The 27149-nt window shown below is 41.1% G+C and overlaps 1 protein-coding gene across 9 annotated transcripts in view; it reads left to right on the top strand.

The window, feature by feature from the left end:
* MBNL2 (muscleblind like splicing regulator 2) overlaps positions 1 to 27149 on the top strand; it is a 159951-nt gene that overhangs the window by 98142 nt on the left and 34660 nt on the right. For 6 of the 9 annotated variants that reach the window (XM_057532668.1, XM_028162512.2, XM_057532671.1 and 3 more), the window contains 5 exons: positions 7766 to 7930; positions 15874 to 16074; positions 19204 to 19467; positions 26282 to 26335; positions 26968 to 27121. In XM_057532668.1, coding sequence (XP_057388651.1) covers positions 7766 to 7930; positions 15874 to 16074; positions 19204 to 19467; positions 26282 to 26335; positions 26968 to 27121 — 838 coding nt within the window. The remainder of the gene's footprint in view (positions 1 to 7765; positions 7931 to 15873; positions 16075 to 19203; positions 19468 to 26281; positions 26336 to 26967; positions 27122 to 27149) is intronic. The other 3 variants (XM_057532672.1, XM_057532674.1, XM_057532673.1) reach the window with 1 other exon arrangement.

Raw genomic sequence — 27149 nt, 5'->3', positions numbered from 1 at the left:
AAGGCCTCTGGGTTTTTTTTCCCACTTTCAAAAACCTTGAGAGATTTTGAAACTAGGGAAACTGAGGCTGCGAGCATCTGATCCCCCCAGCCAGTTTAGTCACTTAGAAAACGTCTGCTAAACACTTTACATGTCACAGGGACCAAAGCAGTGGTCTATTTGACTGAATTTTCCACTGTAGGTACTTAATAAATCCTCCTAGACTTAATCGATTTTGACTTAATTTGCCACGTCTGCTGATGCACTTCATGCCCCGTCTGTCACATAGACTGCCCACAATTCTCATAACATATTGGGACTGTTGCCAACATACCTCCCAGGTGTCACCCTTCACTGTAACTGTTGGTTTATGTGGCTTTCTCCTTGTACTAGATTAGGAACATTCAAGGGGGAAATAAACAGATGTAGAATTGACAATGTATAGCAAATTATGACTTTTTCAGAGCAACTGTGGCTGTCTCTTGAGCTCTCACAAACATTGGAAGGAGTTGAGATATGGGAACATGATCACCCCCATTTGACAGATAAGAAAATTGAGGCACAGAATATTATACATTATCTGCAAAAGTTAATCTAACCATTTAGGGATGAAGCCACAGCCAGAATTCCAGGATTTTCCCACTATAATGCATAGCTTCTTTAAACTCTAGATTAGTCATGCCATGTTAATCAGGCCTGGCAAGTTTCAGCAGAACAGATATCAAAGAAAAACAGATCTGAGGTTCTTCTGAAGAGAGAAATGGCCAAGGCTGGTACTGATTGTGAGAACAAGAATAGTGTTAAAGAGCTTGGTAGACAGGCCAGAGAGAAGCACTGTGATACAGAAACTGAACTAGTTATCAGGAAGGTGGTTTTTATTTTTATTTTATTTATTTATTTATTTGCTTGTTTTTTGGCTGCATTGGGTTTTCGTTGCTGTGCGCGGGCTTCCTCTAGCTGTGGTGAGCGGGGGCTACTCTTTGTTGCAGTGCGCGGGCTTCTCATTGCGGTGGCTTATCTTGTTGTGGAGCGTGGGCTTTAGGAGCGCGGGCTTCAGTAGTTGCAGCACGTGGGCTCAGTAGTTGCAGCGCACAGGCTCTAGAGTGCAGGCTCAGTAGTTGTGGTGCATGGGCCTAGCTCCTCTGCGGCACATGGGATCTTCCCAGAACAGGGATCGAACCCGTGTCCCCTGCATTGCCAGGTGGATTCTTAACCACTGCGCCACCAGGGAAGTCCCAGGAAGGTTGTTTTTAATACCATGTATTTTTATCTACTCTGCGGAGAGGGTGTTGGTAATAGTAATAATGATGAGGAGGAGAAGGAGGGGGATAATAATAAAAACTTATAGAGGGCTTACTATGTGCCAGGAACTGTTCAAACACTGTATATGCATTAAATCTTAATCCTTACCAAAGTCTATGAGGGGGGAACTATTGTTATCCCCATTTTACAGATGTGGCAACTGGAGGCCACAAGGTCCCATGGCAAGAACAGCAGAGCTGGATTTTGAGCCCAAGTAGTCCAGTTCCAGAGACTGTTCCCTTTACCACTGGTTTCAGCTGCTTCTCCAGGGAAGGTTCCAAGACAGAACGGGCTTCAGGAATGACTCCAGGACATCAGGATTTCGCTAAGTTGGTTTCACGCATGTGGAACGCGAGGGAATCTGAGAGGTTCTTCAGTGGCTTCCATGGACCTCCCAAGCAGGCTCCTGGACTCAGAGCATCCCAGCAGGCCGCTTTGGGAACGCATACCATTTGCTCCCAATCTTAGAGTCAGATTCTCCATTCCATAGCCAGGCCTGCTCCCTTGAAAACACCATCACATGCTGAAAGCAGTGAGCAGCCAAGACCCAACGGGAAGAGGAGGAATTCAGTGGATCAGGCTGTGACCCTGGGCCTCAACTGGAATTATCTCCCAAAAGGGCCTTTGTAGAGTCTGCTGATCAATGGCGTGGCCCACACTAAGAAACAATTTAAATTATCCCCGAGTCGTACAGCCGGGGTCTATTGTCAGTTTGAATTGCAGATCATATAAAATCCATTGCTTTTCCCATGGAAAATTAATGGGATATAGTTGTCTGTTAGCTATTCCTATGGGCCAAACTCCTATTGTTAATCCCTTTAATAATCTCCTAATTAATCTGTTTTCTTTTTTGCTTCCATATTTTAATTGACTTTTTCAATTAGGAGCATACTAGGAAAAGATTCTAAAAATTCCTGGTTTTAAAATAAGCAATTGGAAAACCTCATTTTCCAATTATGCTTTTCCTTTCTCTCACCAACCTGATTCTGAAATCTTTTCTTAGCCAAAGCTGCATTTATTCTCTCCCACGTCGTGCAATGTAATGACCATGTAATTCCCATAGCTCCGATCTGTTGTTCTGACAAGTACATATTACAGTTATTCAGCATCTTTCCTCATCCCGTTAAGAATCAACATGGGTATTCTGCATTAGAATCTTTCATGGTCGCTTATATTAATACACTTAATTCAGCTTGAAATTCTTACTTGCTTCTAACCATCCTCCCTAAACTAAATTTTCCTGGAGTAGAGATTATTTTGGGAAGCAGAATGAAGTGCACAAATCCTATGGAAACTACGTCAGAATTCTGTTATTGTTTTTAAATAAGCGGATTCCAAACAATGCAAACCATAACAACATTAGAGATACAAAATCTAATAATCAGGGTAAGATTTTATATGTAGCGTAAAACATAAATCTGATCTTGCTCTTCTCCTGCTTCAAAACTTTCAGTGGCAATGAAGTTCATAGCCCTTAACTTGACTCCCAAAGTTCTTTGTTATCTGGTTCTAGTCTACTTCTTCCCGTTTTATCTCTTATCATCCCCCCACTGCAACCCACACCCCCTTCTGTATTCCAGCCTTGAGAAACTTCAAGAAGGCCCCCAGATGGTACATTCTCCTAGCACGTCCTCTTCCTTTTGTCCTCATTTTGTATTCTCCCCCTCAACACACAAATACACACACACACACACACACACACACACACACACACACTTTAGCCCTCACTCACTCCCTTGCCAAGTTCCTTCTCATCCTTCAGGTCTCAGTTTAAATATGTCACTTCTTCAGAGCCCTCCTTTGCCACCAGTCTCAATTCTGACCCTCTCCCACCATTCTCTCTCAGCCTTCTCCTCCAGAATAGGGACCACAGTTTGTAATTATACATTTATCTGTGTCACTGTTTGGCTGATATCCGTCTTCACCACCTGATTGCAGGCTTCAGGCAGGGAGGCAGCAGATCTTGTGTTTACTCACCTTTAGTTAACTAGCACTTAGCACAAGCCCTAGCATACAGCAAGGTCTCAATAAATATTTGTTGAATGAAGGAAGGAATGAGACCCTAGCCTGGAAATAGACCAAGAACAATGGTGAGTGTGATTCAGACCACCTGTCGTTTCTAAACCTGCTGCATCCCACCCAGGGTGGGCGGAGGCCCTGAGGGCTGCAATCGCCACATTAGACCCTGGTGTGGGACCATCTGCCTAGACTCCTCCAGGGCTCCCATTTTCCAGTTCTAGAAGATTCTTCACAAAGACTCTGGAATGGTGCCCTCCCACTCCATCCCACAGAAGCCGTGCCAGTCCCCTTCTCCAGGGGCTGGACCCTACCTCTCTTATCTCTCGGAAACAGTGTTTAACCAAGGGAGGAAGAGTTAAAATAAAACAAAAAAAAAAACAATCCTAGCAGCCACAGGAAGACTTTCCCAAGACGTTTTCATCTTCATTTCTTGGACTAAAATTGGGAGACACTATTTTTGACACTTCTGTTTTGTTTCACAATGATATACAAAGATGCTTTACATTTCTGCTCACTGCCCTCTCCCATCGGGTTATGACAACTTGCTTTGATAATCAACAGTTTTTGTACGATGATACGTATCCTGACAAATCTTACGCCTTAACAAAAACTTCCTTACCAATTGTTTACCGTGTCAAATAGTTATATTTTGACAGTAACGTTTCCTTTAGGATTTTAGAGTCCTATAGTATCCCTTACTAAAATTCTGCTGCCTAGAGTTTCCCAGGCTTTGAATTTGTCTGCCTCATACATCTGTGCTGCAACACCCCTCAAAATATTGATGCTAGACCGAACTATGTTCCAGGGCTCTCTCCTCAAATATGTATACTTGCAGAAATATCCTGTAGACTTGAAAATAATTTTAAATATAAGATATTTGAATAAGTATAATTAAGTGCTGATTGCTTTTATCATGTTTTGAAATGAAAAGCTACTCTAGAGAAGAAACAAAAAGCCAATCAAAATATAACTAAATCTGTAATCCTGCACTTACTGTAAAGAAAATGACATACAAATATCTTTTCTTTCTTTAGTAATGCTGACAACACTTCCCCAGTGCTTACTACGTGCCAGGCATTCTCTACACCTTGTGCCTGTATTAGCTCATCTAATGCTACAACAGCCTTTAGAGGAAAACACAATAATTGTTTTCATTGTATAGATGAAAACATCAATATATAAGAAATTCAAGTAATTTGCTCGAAGTTACAAAGGTAGGAAAAAGCAGAGCCAACTTATGTGCCCAGGCATCTGCCTCCAGAGCCTGTAAGCCTAACCAACTCCTCTGACCCCCTTCCGACAGACAGACCCAGGCAAATGATCTTTTTCCACTCCCAAATCCTCATATATATTCTATTATATTTTAAATTGTGTTAAGTAGCCTATTATTCTATGAAGGAGAATGCTAGATTTTTATCCTCCCTGGATTTTAACTGTTGCTAATAAATAGGTTAGTACAGTGATGTAATTGAGTCAGATAAACCTAGATTTAAAATCCAGCCCTACCACTTACCAATTATATAACCTTTGGAAAGTTTCTTGAGCTTTCTGAGTACATTTGCTGTTTGTAAAATAGGGATCATTACAGCTGTTATAAGGAGAAGATGAGATAACCATGATTAAATTGTCTGGTACATGGGTAATCAATAATATACCTCACTCCAAGTGTGTGAGTAAGAACAGTCGGAAATTGTATTAATTCTCATGGAAAAGAAGGTTCCATCAATAAATTACTAATTCGATGTTGTAAATCATGTTCCATTGGCTGAAAATAGTTTATGTAGTTCACGAAGAGTCCCAGTTGTATAAAGAGATGACAGCGTTAGGCTTCCCTGGTGGCGCAGTGGTTGAGAGTCTGCCTGCCAATGCAGGGGACACGGGTTCGAGCCCTGGTCTGGGAAGATCCCACATGCCGCGGAGCAGCTGGGCCCGTGAGCCACAATTACTGAGCCTGCGCGTCTGGAGCCTGTGCTCCGCAACAAAAGAGGCTGCGATAGTCAGAGGCCCGCACACCGCGCTGAAGAGTGGCCCCCGCTCGCCGCAACTAGAGAAAGCCCTCGCACAGAAATGAAGACCCAACACAGCCATAAATAAATAAATAAATAATTTAAAAATAAAAAAGAAACTTGCTTTAAAAAAAAAAAAAAAAAGAGATGACAGCATTAACAAAAAAAACATATGTTTCTAGGCTAATCGAAATTTTTACCTGAAGCTACAAAGCATTACATTAGAAGACTAATGATCAAATTGACAATTATATGAACGAGCAAAATATAATAGCCAAACTGGTAGAAGTGTGGATGTTTCACAAACTCCAACTCCCTCCTATGGAACTCTGCTTTCCCAAATCCCCGCATGAGGCCCTTTGTACATTTGTGCACATAGGCCCATACGTGTACCCTGTATACGTGAGCCTCTCTGGGTGTCATCTTCCAAGTGAACTGACTGTGTTTGAAGAGAGTTTGAACTGAGCTTGTCAGAGAGAAGCCTGGGGAGACTTATCCTCTATACAAGAAATGTCACTCTGTTCAATTCTCCTCCACCCCTGATGATGGGCAGTAACTACGTCCCGTGACCACCTGCCACAATAGATGATAAGAATGTATTTGGACACCTGACATAAGGCAGCCAACCCAGAGACTGGTCACATTCCTGTGCTCTAGGAGCTGGCCCAATCCGAATGCTTTCTCGGAGATTTTATTTTAGAAAATCCAGAGACTTGGGCAACTGTCAAGGGAGGACAGAAAGAGAAGTAAAATAAGACATGCCTGAAGCAGGTTGGTAGGGCTGGAGGGAACCTAGGACATCACAAAACAATGAGCAAAGTAAATTAGGATTAAAACTTTACCTTAAAAATCTGCAGACAGAAGTAGATGGAGAGAGAAAGAGATTCCTAGACTGCTTTGACTTGGATTATTTTTTTTTTTAACTTTTTATTTCGTATTGGAGTACAGTTGATTAACAATGTTGTGTTAGTTTCAGGTGTACAACAAAGTGGATTATTTTAAATTGTGGGTCCAGTTTGCCAGTATTTTAACAGTAGACCTTCTAGTACTTGACCCAAGATGTCTGTTTCCTCCCTTAGGATGCTGAATGAAACATTGACAATATGAACTTGAGCCTAAGGAGACATGCTGACCTTGCCCATTGTTACAGAATAACTTTAGCAGAAACGTGACCCATTCCTTCTGGGGTCCCCGGTGCCCGCCTCTGCGTCCTCCCTACAGAGGGCGGCACAGCCTCTCATGCTGCTAACGCGGGCTGATGAGTGCAGAGCACCAAGCTGAGCCCAGGACCCCTGTCTGCCCTTCTCCGCGGCAGCGCGTAGGAGGCTGACGTTCAGGAGGGAGCCTGCGCCACCACAAGTGCAGCTGAAATGAGCAGGGGGCAGCGTGCGAACTCCAGATGTTTAGAATTAGGATGACTATAAACAAATTTGTTTGCCCAGATCCACCCAGCTTGCTTTTTAAAATTACTTTTATATTTGGTAAACAAACCCATATTCTCTTTTCTTGGTTGCAAATAAGACTAATTCTTTAGGGAATGACAACCCCCATACTGGTTAACACAGTTCGTTTTTCTTTCTCCAGAAATTGCATAATTCACACATCAACATGATTCTCTCAGTTGGTAGTTTTGAAAACTTGGGAATTCAGTATGAACACTACCATTTGTGATTACTCTTCAAGACTGGTTTTAGGCACACCTGTCACCTAGTTAATTTTTTTTTCACTTTGCCAGCTTTAACATCCCGATGTTACTTTAGCTGTAAACACTCTTCACTACCTCATATGGTGACATTTAATTTTATACAACTGTCACGGGAGTGGGGCAGGGACATGGGCTGCAGCTTTCATGTATTATAGCAAACTGCTCCGTTGCAAGTGATTATCTGAGTTCATGCCTGGAAATTTCACCTGTGCATCAGTTACTAAGAAATGTCCGCTCCTATTCTACCACCGCCTCTTCTTCAATCATTTGATTTAGGGGTGTCTTCAGCCACCCTGGAGCACACATTTCAAGATCTTCTGATTACTTTCCCCGCTGCACAAATGTGGCGCATAATTATTCACATTTTGTCATCACTCCAGCACAAACCAATGTTTAGCAATTTCAAAGCTTCCTTTTGATAAGTCACAATAAATACGCTCCTCTGCTGGCCTTCCACACTGCCTAGAAGGGTCCGACTTTACTCTCAGCACTCACGTTTCCATAGGGTCTTTTGTCAGAGTTAGAATCCACTAAAAACAACAACATTTCAGGAAGCTTCTCTGTTCAACAGGTCTGAGCAAGGCTGATAATCAACTAATGCCTGATTCACCCCTTGTATGTTACAACATACGTGTGCACGCATGTGCACACACACAGATACACGCCTTCGTATATAAGGAATGATTGTGAAATGGTTGACAACAGAGTTGAAAGCTACTTATGACAGTCCTAAAACCAAAACTCTTTCTTCCAGGGCCGTTGTTCAAGAGAGAACTGCAAGTATCTTCACCCTCCAACACATTTAAAAACTCAACTCGAAATTAACGGGAGGAACAATTTGATCCAGCAAAAAACTGCAGCAGCAATGCTTGCCCAGCAGATGCAATTTATGTTTCCAGGAACCCCACTTCATCCAGTGGTGAGTACACTGCATCTCATGATGGGCTTGATGATTAAAGTGTTGGTACAGGCAAGGCCATGTTGACCTAAAATGGTGTCCCCCTACTTTGTCTCTTTGGCTACCATTAAAGCAAATAGCTTTGAAGCTAACTAGATGCTGAAAATAGGCGTTTTTAGATTATTTAAATGGAAAAATGCATGTAGAAACTGTAGGCAAAGACAATTTCTAAACAATATCTGGGAAATCTGTGTCACTCCAACTCTTTCTCACCAGTAACCTCCATATTTGAACCATCTTAGAAGGGCAATAGTTCTACGTTCTCATTTAGAGTATGAATTGATGATCTATGCAAAGAAGAGATTCTGATGCCTAAAACATTATTAGCAATGCAACAGATAGATTATTTAGTTCAATGGTATCATTTTAAGGAAGGGGAAAATGAAACCACAGAAGTTAATGGATTTACCCAATGTCCTGCAGCTAATCAGTTGTGGAGCTGAGCCTGGACCTCAGACATCTTGACCAGGGCGCTTTCTGCAGTCTGCTCCCCCTGGAGCCTGGCAGAGGCCTGAAGGAGGGCTGCCTAAGCCACCCACGCCTCCCATCTCAGAGGCCTGCAAAGGGTGCAGGAGCTGAGGCAAGGCCCGCAGGATTAAACGCCCAGGGAATTCAGTCTACAAATACGTACTGTGTCATATTTTCTCCCTGATTTCACAGTGTTTGAAAGTACTTCCTTAAAGGTCTGGAAATTGCTCTAGGAATGAGGCCCTGAGGGAAAGGAGTGCATTTTTTGGCTTTAGTGAATTTCGTTTACACTCGTAAATTTTTTGTCAAAAACAAGCTAATTTTTTAAAAAACAAAGCCAGTGAAGTGAGTGAAATTTGCTCTTTTTTAAAAAAAGGTGCATACACAAGAGATGATTGTTTAAAAATCAGTCCTTATTGTATGAAAATTCTATGTTACTGAAAGCTGCTAAATGAAAAGGGATAGATACCAGGGAGTTACATTTTCTTGTTGTGCGTCCATGAGATGAGATGGGGAAGGTGGGGTTGGTCCAGGAAGAGGAGAGAATCTGGGCAGATTTTTGGCAATTCTGCTTGTCTCCAGGTTTCTGCCCAAGAATAGTGGCACAAAGTAGCCAGGAACCAGCTCTGCCCAGAGTAAAGATAAAAAAGTGCAGGTGCAGGGGACTCCAAGATAAATCAGCTACAGTCTTGTGGGTGTAGACAGACGCAAGGAAAAGGCAACGTAAGATTCAGGCCCAGGGAATTATGATTTTGGATGAGGCAGGAAAGGCTGCTTGGAGGAAGTCCCAAATAAGTACATCCTAAAGGATGAGTAGGAGTTATCCTAGATGTAAGACAACACAGGTAGAGTGCTGAACACATTTAACACCAAATACAGGCATTTAAGTGGATCTACTTAAAACCATTCACATGTATAATTTATGGTTCTCTTTATTGATATACACATATAAATTATTCTATTACATTACCTAAATGCTAAAATAATTTAATTATACATATTAAATGACGTCTATGGGAATAAATTTAGAACCACCTAGGTCAACATAGCAACAGTGTATTACATCGTTTTAATCATTCACTTCTTATTTACTTAGAATTTGTAAGGATTGACCCTGGTACCCAATAATGGCAATGTTAATAAGAAAATTCCATTCCTGTTATAAACTATTAGTTGAATTTTCTTTGAAAGTTATGTTTATGTATTGTCTCATATATTAATTAAAGACAATAATCACGATTACTCTGTGAAGAAGGGATATTACATTTAAGTATTTTAATAGAGGTTTTTAAATCTCAAGAAAAATTAGAACAAAAAATGTAATAAACTTAAAAATCATTAACTCTACAAACAAATAACTTCAGAGTCTCAGGAATGAATTAGTGACCTAATACAAGGTAGTAGGCCAAATAATGGCCCTCAAAGGTACCTGGAAATGTAAAGGTCACCTTACAAGGAAATAGGGTCTTTGCAGATGTGATTAAGCTAGGCATCTTGAGATGGGGAAAGTCTCCTGGAATAAATGCAATCACAAGCATCCTTATAAGAGAGGCAGAGGGAGAGCTGACACACATACGGAAGAGGAGAAAGGCAATGTGCCTGTAGAGGCAGAGGCTGGAGTGATGTGGCCACTAACCAAGGGATGCCAGCAGCCCCCAGAAAACGGAAGAGACGAAGAATGAGTTCATCCCTAGAGCTTCCAGACGGAGAATGATCTTGACTTTGGCCCAATGAAACTGAGTACAGACTTTCGGCCTCCAGAACTATGAAAGAATAAATGCATGTTGTTTAAGCCACCAGCTTTGTGGGAATTTGTTAAACCAGCCACGGGAAACTAATACATGCAGAAACTGCTTAAGACAAAGAAATTGATAAACATAAAGTAGCCAGCACCCCTCCATTTTTCGGTTTCCTTCTTAGGTAGACTTCTCTAAAGAGCTATGCATATTTTTTCCACTCCCTTTGTCTCCCATCTCCCCTGAACCCATCCGCTGAAATCTCTCACCAGTGACCTCCATGTTGCTAAACCAATGGGCATTTCTGCTTTTATTGTATTCTTTCGACCTCTTAGTAACATGCAATCAATCTCTTCTTTGCGGAGCACCCCTCGCTCTTCCTCCTCTGTCTCCATTGCCCATTCTTTTCCTCTATTGTATGTTGAGGCTGCTATACATGGCTGTCCCCAGTGCTGGACCCCTCTCTCATGTACCCTCTCCTTCATGGTCTCATCCATTTCCATGGCTCTGAATCATCTACAGGCTGAGAACTCCCAAATGCACGTTTCCAGTCCAAACCTCTCCTCTGAGTCCCAGGTTCAGGTATCCAGCTCCCTACTGGACTCACCTTCAGATTTCTCACAGGAACTTGACATGTTCAAGACCCATTGTTTTATTCTACTACACTTCCATCTCAGTATGTGCAACCAGCAGTTTCAAACCAAAACCAAGCAGATTCTCTCACATCCAGTTCATCAGCAAATCCTGTCATATGTGCCTTCAAGCCCATCTACTTCTTCTCCCAGCACCCTCGTCTGAGCCGCCACCAAGTATTTCAAAATACTTTATAAGCTGTTCCCTCCTAATCTCTCAAGTTCCACTCTTGCTTTATTCCAATGTATCCTGCACACAGCAACAGGAGGACTCTTTTAAACACATAAAGGCATCATATAAAGGCCTTGTAAAGGCCTTTCTTACAACCCTTCAATGCTTTCCCATTTCACTGGAGACAAAGCCTAAACATGTAACCTTGACTTTATCTATAGTGTCATCTGTGATCAGGTCCCTTCCCAGCTCACCAACTCATTCTGGGCCACTCTTCCTTTATCCACTGAGACCAAACCAAACTTTCAGTTCTGTGAACACACAGAGCTCTTGTTTGCCTCAAGGCCTTTGCTTTTGCTGGAAGTTTCCTACTACTCTTCACGTTTTAACTTCATCTTATTCATAAGGACTCCAACTCTATCCCCTGCGACCCACCACCAAGCTCTGTCATTACCGGTGAGGCCTCCTCATTTCTGCTTATCCATAAAAATGAATTGTCATGTTATTTCTTTGTTCTTCCCCATTAGGGTTTAAGTTCAATAAATGCAGACACAGTGTTCTGGCACCATGTCTGTACCACCAATGAATATTTACTGAATGAATGAAAATGCAAACTATTCTTTCCTCTTCTGTCTCAAATTCATTACGTTTGAAAAGTCTCATTCACCTTATTCCCCCAGCAGTTTTTCTTTCTCCAATTCCTAGCAGAGTGTAACAGCAATTCTTCCTTTCCTTCCCTTCCCTTCCCAGCACACTGCCCCCAACCCCTCACCTCCCACACAACCTTCCCACGTACACTCAAGATAAAGCAGCAGGTGGGTAGCCTTTAGTAGGACAGGGATTCAAGAGGCTATGCAATCCAGTCCTTGGGGGCAAGGTCTAGTGTTGAGTATTCTGTGCTCCAGAGATGCTTCTGGGAGTAAGGGGAGAAGGCTTAAGAGATGCCATGTTTTAGGCCTTTCAGTCTGAGTGCCAAATACCTACCGTTTGAAGTCAGAGCTTCCTAAATGTATGAGCTCTCACGCTCTTGTTTTAAAAAGTCAATTGACTACGTTTTAGAGCCATAAAATACCTCAGGCCACTTAGTCATTCCTCCCCAGCCCTGATCCTTCCTCGCCACTACAAAATATCAAAGAGTGTGTGTGCACATGTGAGTGTGGGATCCTTGAACCCGGACCTACTGCTGTAAGGTACTGAGAAGGAAGAGTGGAGAGTGAGAAACACAGGCACGTGGGGTGAAGTCCAGAGCGAAGATGGCAAGACCGGCATCTCGGACACGATTTTCTTCCAGAAGACTCTCTGCAGCTCTTGTCCTCTGGCCTCTCTCACTGCAGTTAGTGCTGAGAGATGAGGAGGACCAAATGGATCTCGTCTCAGACCACCTGGCAACAGCCCTCCTGCAGGAACCGCGGGGCCGGTTCTCCAAAGCCCTAGCTCGTGGCCTTCCAGCAGCAGAGTCACCTGGAGGTGCTGCCCTTCTCTTAGCTACCAACTCAGACTCAAGTTCAGACATCAGCCTCAACTCCACCTGGAGACTTTAACTTGAATCCAGGATCTGAGACCCACTTTTCCAGGCAGCTGTTCAGAGCAGCCCTAACCTCCTGCCTGCGGGAGGCCCTGGATGACTGTGGGACACGGCTCCCCGCCAATGCTCACTCTGTACGCTTATGTCTGTAAGGGCAACTCGTGTTTTTGTTCCCTCTTCTGTTTTAAGAAATTACCAACGAAATCTAGTAAGTGCAGAGGAGTGAAAACAGTCCCAGGCTGGGAGCCAGGGGTCCTGGGTGCTTTGCCTTGACTCTCTGCCTCGGCAGCGCTGACCTTGGGCAATCCATGTAGTCTCTACTTTAAATTGCTTTCACCTGGAAGACTGTGCAGTTCTCGCTGCCACGCTTGCTTCTCGCGGGTATTGAGAAGATTAAAGAAGACACCGTGTGTGAGAATGCTTTGAAAACAGCTGAACCTTTCACAGATGTAAGGTATTACTGCCAATGATGATAATAATAACAATAATAATATAGTGCCCATCTCTGAAAATTACCATAACTGTATTTTTTTTTTTACTATTCAACTTCAACAAAAAACACTCTAGATAAAAAAAGGGAAAATATCTAATTGAATCTATCTTCATAAAGCCTATGAACTTTTAACTTTCACATGAAAGAAAATACAGACTTTCCCAACCTATATTTCAAAATAAAGAAGGTATTTGCAATCATTTAGTAAGATTTTATACCTCTATTATTATATTGCTATCCTGACTACATTCCTGTTATAGAATCAATGGACAATTTGGGGGAAAAAACCTTTATTAATACGGATTTTTACACTACTAATGATAGCTGCTATTTCTTGCATTCCAACCGTGCGAAGTATTATAAGAGAGAACTAACACCTTGCTCAGCCCAAGTCTTTAAGCTAAGTAGCTTTACTTCCCTTCTGCAGGTGAGAAAACTAAAGTTCAGAGAGGTTGATTTCCTGCCCAGGGTAATGATTAATAACTGGCCGAGCTCAGAATTTTGAATTCCTGTCTCCCTTTGTCTAATATTTGTGTTTTTACTTTTAAATAATACTCTCTGTGACCTATATTACAGCTATCATCAATAAAACAAACTGCAACATTCATTTTCGACCATTAAATTAGATGAACAAGGAACAAAATTTGGCTAATGGCGAGAGATTTGTTGATATCCAAAAAGGTTTTGGGAAATGGGTTTTGAGGTTCTGACAGCCCATTGACAGTCAAGGTACAACCTGAATGTGTGTCCCTACACTGACCCAGGCTTCAAATTATCTAAAAGGGAGGGAGGTTGGGAATTTGCTTCAACAGAAAGTCAAAAATGGAGATGTGGGGAGGGCTCTAGTTTCTAAATGTTTACTTCGATCATTAGTCTCTAGGTTACACTACTAGTACTGGTTTTTCCTAATATTTATTTTCACTCATCTATGACAGTTGTCCCCAAACTGGGCTGCACATCAGATCATGTAGTAAATTTTTTTTAATGCAAATCTCAAGGACCCTGCCCAGACATATTGAGTCAGAATTTGTGATATCTCTATTTATGAAATTCCCCTCAGGCATTTCTGATATAGCTGGTTCTTTGAATCACTGATCTGTTGTGATTTATGACCTTTCAGAATTGATTTTCTTAAATCCTAACATTATAGAGCCCTTATACCATTTAAATCACTTGGCTTCTTTTCAACGGTACTAAATTATAAAAGCTACAGTTACTGAAAACCACAGCGTTCTATAATTATGACTCAAATGGGTTGAAAAGGGAAAACATTCATGTATAAAACTCTGTAGAAAGTCAAGGAAGAAAAAAAATCCTAACTGCCATCAATTTCCCATGTTAAGACCTCATGAAGCAACTTTCCCCCAAAGTGAATTTTATGTCAGAGCCATAAAGATCTAAGAGCCCCTCGTGAGAGTGCAGCAGCAGCCCTCTAAGACCATTAGAATCACCTCTTCCATCCCTCCCCCGACCAGCCACTTCAGTGAAGCCTTTCAGCCTCTCCAAGAACTCCCCGCACAAACTATTAATAATTCACTGCTTTCTAACATCATCGTTTGTAAAAGATATTTTTCCATTATTGCTGTCAACAAAAAACTTAATACACACAGATTATTATTTTTCCCATATGTTCAACAACTCAGCTATAAATAGACAACAAGAATGTTACCCACAATGTACAAATAGAGAAGTAGCATGACATGGCCAACCACATAGTTCAATATGAGAAAATTGCATTAACATGTGATTGCAAATACCTAAAATATCCTAAAAATAAATAGGGTAAAAGTCATCCAATAACTAAAAACAAACAAAACCAACAAAAACTATTCAGGTCCAATTCACTGCAAAGTTTATTCTAAGAAAAATCTTTAGCATCTTAAATTTTTAACATCAGCTCTTTGAAAGTGAAGCAAAAGTTTGTTGTTCTCTTAAATGTACATTTTTAACATTGGCTCTTTAAAAGTGAAGCCAAGTTTGTTGTTCTCTTAAATGTGCATTATTTCCTTTCTGAAAGGCATATTTTCAGGTGAAGCTTTTGAAAACAATCATCCCGTCAACCCTCTAATATATTTCTTCTTATTCCTGGACAAAGAGTATAGTGATAGAGAAGTTTAGTAAGGAACTCTATGCCTTCATCACTGCTGCGTTGATTTTGTGACCTGGGAAACCAAAGCAACTTTTAATGGCCAATGGAAAAGTTCAAGCCCTTCCGTCCCACCTTTCAGGAAAGGAAGATTGGATCTAGACATAGCTGAGCTAGAGCAAGAAACAGCAGGTCTAGATGAAAGCTGCCTATGAATTTTGGGGTTATATATGCTAGTGATAGAATATGGAAACATACTGGTAAATCTTAGCAAAATAAAATACCAAATAATCCCCACTTTTTGAGAGTGTATAAACTTGGTCAGTCTGAAAATCAGTCTATAGTCAAGGGTTTTTCTTTCTTCCTCTCCCTTTGAGAGACACGTAGGAGAAATCAAAGATTATGAGTCAGCATTCCCTAAGTTTGACTGCCTTCTTGTTGTAACAGTCAATAGTTTGGAATGATGAGCAATTAGAGTGAAGTTATTCTTTTCTTTTCTTGAGAACACTTTCATGGGAATAAAAGTTTAACCTGGTCCCTGTAGTTAGGTTTCTATGATGTTCTCCCATGTGTTCGTACGGTTTGGGGAAGAGAGGATCTGTATGGACTTCATTTTTATTAAGCAAAAAACAGAGAAGCTTAATGAATTTTCACAGTTCAGCATTGCCCTATGCAACTAACACAAAGAGTCTTGTATGCAATGAATGAATTTTGCTCAAATGACACTTGCTGGTGATTTTGAAAAGTTTTCTTCTAAAGGAATCTTTGTCTTGTGTTATCTTCCTTTAACAGCCCACTTTTCCTGTAGGTCCCGCAATAGGGACAAATACTGCGATTAGCTTTGCTCCTTACTTAGCGCCGGTAACCCCTGGAGTTGGCTTAGTCCCAACGGAAATTCTACCCACCACACCTGTTATTGTTCCCGGAAGTCCACCTGTCACCGTCCCGGGCTCAACTGCAACTCAGAAACTTCTCAGGACTGACAAACTGGAGGTACTTCAATTATATTTGTGGTTTGAGATGCATCTGTGGTAGTACCGTGCCTCTATGTAAGTGAATGCTTGTACGATATTAACTCAGTCTTGCAAAACAGCCATGCGCACACATTCACCTAAAAGCCATGCATTCATAATTCTATTGTTTGAATTTAAGGTCGAGTAGAAAGGAAATTAGTCTGTGGGAAAAGAATAAGTTTAATACAAACAAAAATCTGTTGTGTGGAATGTGTGTTCAGGGCCAAAATATGTAACAACCAATGGAACATTGAATCAATCACTATGCAGGCCACGAAGATGGCTCCCAAGGGCTCCAGCTGCGCCAGGCATGAACCTTTGCTGGATCCTGGAAAGGTCTGGTAACGGGCAGGTTAGGAGGCCAGCAGCCAGGACAAGGGGGACAGTCAGGGACACGGGTGGGAGGATGTAGCACTATCACTACTGACCAAGTGGTATGATCATATTTCAGTATTTGAAGAACTAGTACGGCTGCTCTAGCGTGTTCCAGTATATCAGCCCCAGTTACGTAGAGGTAAACAGGGGGAACTGGAGCCTGGGAAAATCTAACTATTGATTTGAGATATTTTCTTTAACTTAAATTCAAGTGATCTACAAAAGTCAAGAAAACACAGACCTAGAGAACAAACTTGTGGTTACCAGGGGGGGAAGGGTGGGGGGGAAGGGATAGTTAGGGAGTTTGGGATTGACAGGTACGCACTGCTATATTTAAAATGGATAACCAACAAGGACCTACTGTATAGCACAGGGAACTCTGCTCAATATTATATAACAACCTAAATGGGGAAAGAATTTGAAAAAGAATAGATACATGTATATGTATAACTGAATCACTTTGCTGTACACCTGAAACTATCACAACATTGTTAATCAACTATACTCCAATATAAAATAAAAAGTTTAAAAATTCATATATTTATAAAACATAATTCTTAAGTCATGAGTCAAACCAACTCAGCTGTACTTTACTAGGTATAATTTCTCTTTAATCAGTTAGGGCATTCATCCATTTATCTTAACTGCTGTATCCTATGACATTTAATAGAGCATTGTATACGGGTGTGTAAAGGGTCTGATAGATTTTTCAAAGAGTTCCTTTAATTCAACCACCAGTTAGTTGTTAGGTGATACATATGTATGGTTAGAATGTACACTGTGCTTTATCTTGGATCATCTGAGAATGTTCTTTCAATGTGCATTTGTTTAAATATTTACCCAATAAATATTGAAAATGATAAAATGTTGCCTAATATCAGCTTCCATCTGGAGTATATAGATCCCCAAATGAAAAGACAATAAAGTCCCATCGCTACTGTTTTGATCAAGACTAACCCTGTGAATATTGAACAGACCTTTCATGGGACTGGAAAAGCGTTTGGGGCTCCACCTGGTGGACCCATGAAGGTTTCGTGTTCAGTACGTGACCGTGTGGTTTAGAAAACAAATTAAATCAGCTGAGTTGGGAACAAGTTGTCCTTCCCTACAGGATTGGTAGACAAAGACATATGTAAAACTGATTCACGAGGACTTTAGCAAAGCAGCTTGCAATTCATTTCAAACCAGGAATGAAGTCAGCTGCACACAGAGCCCCTTGGTAAATGCCTGATGGCTACTCTACACCCCAATGCAGTCTTAGCCTGGAGTCATTCCACTTACAGAGGGAAGCATACTCAGAATCTGTGGGAACAGTTTAGTAATTTTTATTTTGTACATTTTATGAGCTAAAGATGGAATGTTGGATAATATCCAAAGTAGAAGGAAACAATTAATAATTTTGTGATTTATCTGTTTACCCTTTAAACTCGCTTGGTCACTGGTCAGTGAAACTGTATTTCCCAAGTACTTTTGACTCTCACAAGGCTTGAATGTCATGTCAGTGACCCTTCCTGTAATGTCACTAATGATAAAGATGTGAACCACCACTTGAGCACATCAACTTTGGATGTGGAGCCTGAGAAGAAAATAACTTACAATTTTACTAGTAATTCTTCCATGATAATGATATTTATAAATATAAGTATTTTGTATATATGTTATTTGTGTTACTTGATGCTATCGGTATTTAGGGCAAGGTTAAGAATACTCTTTAAATTCCAAAGAAAATTTTCTTTAAACAGTAAACTCCTGATCCACGAGAATTCTCAGAGGATGGAGCATTGCAGTTACTTGAGATTTCAGGATAATTAAGGGTTAAGGAATAAAAAAAAGAAACAATACATCAACACTTCAAATTCTATCCTACTTCCCTCCTTTTACTTCTTTCCCGTTATCTCTTCCCATATTTCTCTCCGTTTTATTTTGTATTTTTACCTTCTTTCTGTGCTGTCAGAAATAATAATATTGTGACTTAAATGAAAGTTTTGGTGTCTTAGATATCGTAGTTCTAATTTATGAGTATAAGCATACGTTATCTTTGTGGAGCAGGAGAGACCTATGGGAAAACGGGAGTATTCACATTCACTCCAGCCTCAGTTCCCATCCTCAGAGAGGAGAAACAAGTTTGTCATGTCGCCTTATTCTTTTAGCAGTTGTGCAGCAATGACCTTGTGGCTTGATCTTTGGTGAAATGATCCCTCCATGTAAAAAACCTGTAAAATCCCAGAGTTGTCATGGTAGAAGAAGATGTGGCTATATATAGACGTCCAAATTTTATATACATGTGTGTGTATATATATATACACACACATATATATAAACTCTCCAAATTACTATATATATATATATATATATAAAATAAACTATTCTTTCTTTCCTTTCTTCCTTCCTTCCCTCCCTCCCTCCTTTCCTTCTCTAAATACATAAATAAATCCCAAGAACAATGGGGGCCTTGTTGATTTAACTGCAGATTTTAACTTTCTTAATATAGATTCTCACCCCAGAAAAGAGGGCGAAGTAAAACTCAAATTATTTTGCCCGGGATTCCAGTTACTTGAGTCCTGGATAATGGAATGTTTATTGTAAATGGCACAAAAGCCACCATTAAAAGAAAGGAAAGGCATTTATTCCTTTTCTTTTTTTTTTTTTTACATCGTGGCTGCGCTCGCAGAGGTAGTTCCCGGCGGCCCTGGGGCTTCCTTCTGCATCGTGTGCTCTTCTCCCCGTGTCCTAGGTCTGCAGGGAGTTCCAGCGAGGAAACTGTGCCCGGGGAGAGACTGACTGCCGCTTTGCACACCCCGCCGACAGCACCATGATCGACACAAACGACAACACCGTAACCGTTTGTATGGATTACATAAAGGGGCGTTGCATGAGGGAGAAATGCAAATATTTTCACCCTCCTGCACACTTGCAGGCCAAAATCAAAGCTGCGCAGCACCAAGCCAACCAGGCCGCGGTGGCCGCCCAGGCAGCCGCGGCCGCGGCCACAGTCATGGTAAGTGGGGCGCGCGCGCCGCGCACCTTCCCCGGCCCGCGAGCCCGGAGCCGCGCCTTCCGCGCGGGGACGCGCACGCTCCCCAGACCGCTGGGAGCGGGGACGGCTGCTGTTCCCGCTGCTCCGCTGCCTACGTCCTGTCTCGGTTGCCCCCGTTTTGTTTTGTTTTGTTCTGTTCTGTCCCTCCCTCCTTCCCTTCTGCAGCACAATAAGTAAATCCCTCAGGCGGGCGCAGGGAACGCGGGGCGGGTGAGAGCGCCCTTCCCCACGCCCAGCTCTGCTCGGAGACCTGACACGGGCGGGACCGGCCCGGGCTCCTCGCAGAGCGGGAAGGACCAGGGAGGCGGCCCAGAGCCCGAGAGAGAGAGAGAGACAGACGGAGAGAGAGGGAAACAGGGCGGGAGGCCTGCGGCGGCGGCTGCGCATCACCCGCAGCGCTCCCGGGAGAGCAGCCCGGAGCTAGGAGCCCGCGGCTGGCGGCCCCCGCTGCCCGGCTCTTCCCTACCCCCATCTTTTGTCCCTCTTCTGTCACTTATCACAAAGGCCATGCTGCAAACGCTCTCTCCCTAAATGAAATTTTATGCAGAACATCAAGTCATGAAACAGCTGAAGATGGAGCTGTAGGGCTGGTGCTTGGGAAAAAAAAAAAAAGGCCTGGAACCCAGCCTCAGGTCCCTGAGCCAATGTCCTGGCTCAGGCCCCACCCCAGACCTTGGGGCTCTGAATTCGAATTCTAAAATATCCCCAGGTGTTTTGTATACACAGTAACATTTGAGAAGCCCCTACCTAGAACACTTAAATTTAGCTGTATTCTGGGATTACCTGAGGGATCTTGAAAGGTTCTAACATCAGTCCCTTCCTCCAAGTTTCATATTTAATTAGTTTGGATGTGGCCTGGGCAGGGGCTTTCTTTCTTTATTCTTTCTTTCTTTATTTAGAAGCTCCCAGTTGATCCCAGTGTGCAGCAAAGTTTGAGAACCACCGCACTGGCCTGTAGAATTAATTTGTTTTCATGTGAGATCTCTGGCTTGACAGAAGTCTGTTTTAATATATGATAGGCACTGGGCGTCCATTCATTCAAAACATATTATATAATGAGACCTGCCATGCATCAGGCACTTGCTGGCTGGAAAAAATAAATCAAGCAGCTTTCCTTGCCCTCGGGGAGCTTGGAGTTTAGTGATGGCGATAATGCTCCTCCATGACACAATGGAAATGCATAATGGGGTCGGGGTGGAGGGGGGCAGGAAAGACTCAGTGGCCAGTCATCCCTTGCGAAAGACAGATATGGCTTCAGGGATGAAAGGTATAGTTTAAAACACATTGTTCTAACTAGCGACCACCACTTCATACACTGATGCCTGATCAGAATGCAAGGGTAGCTGTTATACACCAAGTTCATATTACTCAACATTCTTTCCACAAACTTTTGTTTTTAGAGAATGATTCATTTTATTTTATTTTTTTAGAGAATGATTCGTTTTATTTTTTATTTTATTTTATTTTTGGCCACACCACGCAGCTTGCAGGACCTTAGTTCCCTGACCAGGGATTGAACCTGGGCCCTCGGCATGAAAGCACAGAGTCCCAAACACCGGACCGCCAGGGAATTCCCTCCACACATGTTTATAAGGCCTGGCCCGGTGATAAGCAACAGGGATGCAGAGAGGAAGGCACAGAGCCTGCCCTTACATCATCACCGCTTAGTGTGGCCTGTGTGCTTATTCAGACCTTTCCAATCTCAGCTTATTTCCAAGTATCTTGAGCACTGAGTCCTTCATCTCTCTCACTGTTTCTTCTCAGAGTCCTCGTCCCTTTAGTGTTTTTTCATCACTGGACATAACAGTGATTTCTCTGTGTGTGAGTTTCTATATGTGTGGGAATGTATGCATCCACATAAGAAAGTCAGGACAATATAGATGAATTCTCCCCTTTTTGTTCTCATAAAAGAGTGGTTTTCAAAACTGATTATAATTAGGAGCAGGGAGTGAGGGACCTGTAGGGGAGATGAGAATAAATTGGTCACTGAATGCTGATGAAAAAGGAATTCTTTTAGAGAGCAAATGAGGTCTTCTATACACTTCTGCAGTGTGGAATCCATCTTACCATCCACTTAGTGAAGATCTCATCCTACCGAGAAGTAAAATGTTTTTCATTGTAATCATTCTTTCAGGCCAGCCCAGATTTATTCTAACTGGTGTGTTGATCGTTGGGCACAAAGAACACGTTTTTACCTTGAGCGAATGTTATAAATCATAACTAGGTATCAAGGATACCCCCAAGGCTAATCAGAACTCTGGTTGCAAGAGACAAAAACTTTACTAGATCATTTAGTGCCCTCCAAGAGAGTAGAGGTAAAATAGGGCTCAGGGGTAGATGGATCCAGAAACTTGAAAACCAGTAGGTCTCTCTCTTTTCTTTTTTTCTGCTTCTCTTGGTATATCAGCTCCACTCTCTAAGATCAGCTTCTCCAGACAACACTGACAATGGCTTTGGACACCTGTAGGGACACATTCTTACATCTCCTGACAAGAGACAAAAATAGTATCTTCGATACCATCTCTAATTAGGGGAAAAAAAAAAAATGAGCCACCAGGGTCATTTTGGTGGTTGTCCTGTGGTGAGAGTAATAGCATGCCATGATTGGCTCAGCCTGGATCACGATGGCCATCTCTGGCCACTGGGATATGAGACGAGGTTCTGGGACTATGAAAAACTTAGTCCCTATACCTCAAATACCTGTTAAGTACAAAAAAACACTGGTGCTAATAGTGACCTTTACAGCTGAGCCCTGAATTTATCAGAGCCTTGATTTATCCGGCTGTTACCTAGAAGTACCAGTTCTAACATCTGCAGTCAATATGTTCTTCAATCACTGAAGGAACAATGCACCTAGAATATGTCAATGGTAGATGACCTGGGTTGATGGAGATAAGAGAAGAACTGGCCATTTACACAAACAGCCCGGTATCTTTAAATCAAGATTCGACTCCTCTATGTGCCTTTCTGTGCATTTTCACATCATCTTCATCAAGATGCACAGATGTTGTTGCAGTGGATGTCAGTGTATTTAGTTACCATAGTTTCCTAGATTGTTACCCTGTGCCCAGATTTGGAGTTCTGATACTTCAGGTGATCTTGCAGCACCGTCAAAGACAACCCAAAGGAATGTAGTTTCCTTAGTTCCCTGAACTAAGGAAACAAAACAAACAAAACAGAACAAAAGCGTCAGCTTCTTTCTGACAATGACATGAAAATTACTGAATCTGTCATGTCTTTTTAGTTGAAGTGAGAGGCTCATTTGAAACCAGTCTAGTTGCAGCTGGATGAAGTCAAAGTATTCTTATTCTCATAGCGAGATTACTCAGTACACTGAAGAAAAACTATTATTTCCTTATTTAAAAGAACAAATGGGAGTGATGATTGCAGTCAGAAGATATTAGTATTCCATTCACCTGGGTTCCATATCTGAACACCAAGAATTTCTGTAGTGCGATTTTTATTACTGTCCGGGATTTCCCCTTCTTTGGATTAACTGGACCCTGAAAAGGAATTGAAAGCTTTGATTCCAGAAAAAGAGACATCTCTTTCCTTTAGAGCCTTAATCTTTTGCACTGCCTCTTAAAACATGAGCATCACCCTCGTCAGAATTTTTCAAATGTAAAAATAAGCCAGCCAGAGCTTCTCTTTGGTAATTTTAACACAAAGCGTATCTGATCTTCAAGTCAGCAGTCTTTCTTCACGCACACACCAAAATGGGGCTACACCAGGAGATACTTATTTTGTAAAAGGAAACAGGACCAGCTGCCATCAGCTAGATAAGTGCCAGTTGTTCAAGAAAACACGTACAGGAACTTTGAATCGCATCCTACTCGTCCACATCCTTTTCTTCCACGTTCGAGTGGCAGCTCTGATTACTGTCGTCAGCATTTCCTGACTCCTCAGGTTTGGTCTTTGCCTCTAATGCCGGGCCCTTGGTTGGCTTGCCTTGACTTGAAGTTGGCTTGCTCCTTGATCCAGAAAATGAAAAGCCTGGCTGTATGTATATAAGGCTGGAGAAAGCCCAGAGGGGGCAAAGGATCAGAAATGTTGGTGAAGCCAGCAAGAATGGGTGCCCAGTGCCTGGCACACGGTAGGGGCTCAATTAAAGAGAACCTCGCTCTCTGCATAGGTGCCTAAGGAAGCTCCCAGGGTGCACCGGGCTTGGGGATCTCTCAGGCCTATTTTAAGCCTGAAGATCTTTCAATATAGGTAAACATACGCCTGCAGCCACATAATACCCTCTAAAACGGAACCTCTGTGTACTACAAAGCCACATTAGAACAGGATTATTCATCCATACAGTTTTTCAAAAACATTCTACACATGTGCCTCAAAGTGTGAGGTGTGCAAGATATTAATAGGTACACTCGACCCTCCAAGACCTTAGTGTTTCCTTGAAAAGACAAGATGTTTGCATTTAGTAAAGAAAACCCCAAATACGGAGTGGCGGAAAGGGAAATGCTGTCACTGTCCAGCTCAGTTTAGGGCTCTCAGCTTCTTTAAATTCCTAGTTTATTATAAGTTCTGTCGAAATTGCATTTCATCAAACTAAGGTTGGGAAAAAAAGAGAACGTTAACCTTTCAGGTGTCCATCCTAAGGAGAAATATTTAATATTTCTTTTTTCTACTTGGAGACTTCATTAAATGATACTCTGTTAAATCAAAATTTTGTTCATAAATACCAGCCTGTGGAGACATAATCACTCTTCTAGTTAGCATGTCAGAAAAGATCAACCCAAGAGCAGATTTGTTCTATACCTCTCAAAGACTGGAAAAGTGAAGGGAAGAATTGAAACCAGAAAGTTGAGGCCAAAATGGTTTTGAGTTTAACCATCCGGTTAACGTTGTTAGTGTACTCTGTGAGAACAGGCTATGCAGCTTTATGTAGTCAGTACAGACTAATATAAGCAAAAAAAATTTTTTTTATTTTTAAAAATTGCATTATCTAGCAGTGTAAAACTATACAGGAATGAAAGATTTTAAACAAAACTGGTGTCATGAAAGTTACATCATGGCAAACTGACATTTGAGGAAAGAATATTCAAAGAAGCTTTCTCACTGTGAAGCTTGGTGGGTTTTGAAAATGTTCACAATTCTGCCTGAAGAACAATGATTGCATGTTATGTGATGGCCTCGATCCAGACTGCCTTCCAAAGCAGCTTCTCCACTGGCCATTCTAAGCCTCTCCTCTACCTGTAGTCCTTTACGCTTTATTGCTAGTCTCCACCCCGCTCCACCCTTAGCTCTTTCCTTTACCTCCTATCACTTCCATACTTTTAATCCTGAGTCTTCAAATGATGATGAACAGCTCTTTATTGGCCAAGGAAGATATTCATTGTTTCCCAGTTTGAGGGTTAAATACTATCCCATTTTCTTTCAAATGCCATAGCTGTAACTTGGAAGTTTAGAATAAAACATTTTGTATTTATTGTGCAAACCTTAGGGATTTACCTATTGTGCTAAACATAGAAAATGGGTATTTCATTTCTTTTGTTTGCATTGGAGCTATTCCTTTGAATTTCTTTATTTTCATAGAATTCCATCATTAAATTTTTAGATTTTTTTTACAACAGTCATCAAGGAACAGGAAAATTTTTTCATCATGGTCTAAATCAATCACTATTTATTATTATTTCAGCTGTTTAAACGAAACTATCTGCCCACAAGTATGGTTATAAGTTAAAGATATTATTTTACTTCTAATAGTCCAAGCAGTTCTTTGCTATCTTTTAGCTGTTTGCTATTTTTAGCTGTTGTACTTGTTCTAGCCAAGAGTTTCCCACATCTCGTTAACTGGGTTGGTCACTGATTATACTTAAAAGTACGACTAGAATTATTAAATATAAATTATTTTGATACCTGAGGACACTAAATACCCTTTAAAGGGTATTTTCTTAGTGTAATCTGGTAAGTTGTTTGCGATAAATTGAATTAAAATTTCAAATGTGGTGGAAAACAGAATGGATGATAAGTTAGTCATTAGAAACCGTATGATGGAATAAAAGCAGGAAATTTGAGAAACCTACTATGCAAATTCAAAACTTGTTAAGTTTGGAGCCTTATTCCACGTTACCAGATCCACACTAGCAAAGTGAAGAGAAAAATTGAGACAATTATCCACATAATTCAGACAAAAAACTAAGATCCAAACCCAAACAGTTTTGCCTAAATAATCTTGTGTTTGAATATTTTTTTGCCTGAATTGTTTGTCTCAGTTTGCCGCTTCATTTTGTTAGGCTAGATCTTCATTAAAAATTATTTTTATAAAAGTTAAAGATATTATCTTTTTTTTCAACTTGGATCTTATAACTTGGATGTTATACATAGTGCATTCATTATTTTATATTTGAAAACTAACTTATCAGAAGTTCTTCAATCCTGTGGCCCTTAAAAGTTTTGCATTTTTTTCTGAAGCAATGTAAAAAATGCTTATGGTATGTATGCAAGCTGCTGTTTTAATTAACTTTCCTGAATTTCAAACATCTATATTTTACTCTCTTATATGCTTTTAACTAAGGTATAGTAGATGCATTTTTGCTTCAATACTAATTTAAGGTGTAATATTCATTTCTTTAGAGAACATTTTTGTTGTTGTGCATGCCTAGTGTTTTGTACGTTGTATATTGCATTCAGAATATTTTTTTCCTTCTCACCTATCCACAATGCAATGCCGTTCCCATGATGCACCTCTGCTTGCTGTTTACCTGTATGTTAATTCGCTTGAATCCCATTGGCCCACTGCCATCATGTGCTCGCTGCCTGTTATTAAAAGACTCAGTCGACTGCCAAAGCAATGAAGCGACCTCTCGAAGCATCTGTAGACCTGGTACTTTGACCTTTCACCTTTCGCTTTGCATGTAGCTTTTCAGAGAACCATCTGAGATTTGTATTACTTGTAAAATATTGGTTGCAAACAATCATTATTATTAATTAATGAAAAAAAATTCAATAAGGTGTTTAGCCATCTCATTTTCATATGTAATATGTGGAATAAATTAATCCTAACAAATTTTAATACCTTTTCCAAAAGAGTGAAGCAAAATTAAATTACTTGGCTTGGAAAAATGCTCATTGTAATTCTAATTAACCTTTAAATTCAAGAAATCGCCATTTCGTTAAGGAAAAGAATAGGTATTAATAATAACACAAATGCTTCTTTCCCCACTTAGACTAGTTTAACTCATTTTGAAAGCTGAAGTCATTTTTCGTTGTTGTTGCTTGATAGCTTTTCTTTTCCTTAGTTAAGATGCTACCGTTTTGGATGACAGAAATCATGCTTTGCTCTCGGTAACAAACTCTCACTCATTCGACTTTGCCGCTGTTTAAATTAAGGTGCATGGCAGACGCATCTCCTTAGCTGTCATTGTTTTAAAGTATGTTGCAATTGATGATCTCTGTGGACGCTGAAGATGTGTTCACTGTGAGTTATACACATCTTATCCAATTCTTCACTTATAGGCCTTTCCTCCTGGTGCTCTTCATCCTTTACCAAAGAGACAAGCACTTGAAAAAAGCAACGGTGCCAGCACCGTCTTTAATCCCAGCGTCTTGCACTACCAGCAAGCTCTCACCAGTGCACAGCTGCAGCAGCACACGGCATTCATTCCGACAGGTACGTGCCCTGACAGTTCCAAGTCCTG

This window comes from Balaenoptera acutorostrata, chromosome 18 (genome assembly GCF_949987535.1).
Source record: "Balaenoptera acutorostrata chromosome 18, mBalAcu1.1, whole genome shotgun sequence".
NCBI classification, from domain to species: Eukaryota; Metazoa; Chordata; class Mammalia; order Artiodactyla; family Balaenopteridae; genus Balaenoptera; species Balaenoptera acutorostrata.
The sequence above is the reverse complement of the archived record's forward strand: the minus strand, read 5'-3'. Positions and strand labels throughout refer to the sequence as shown.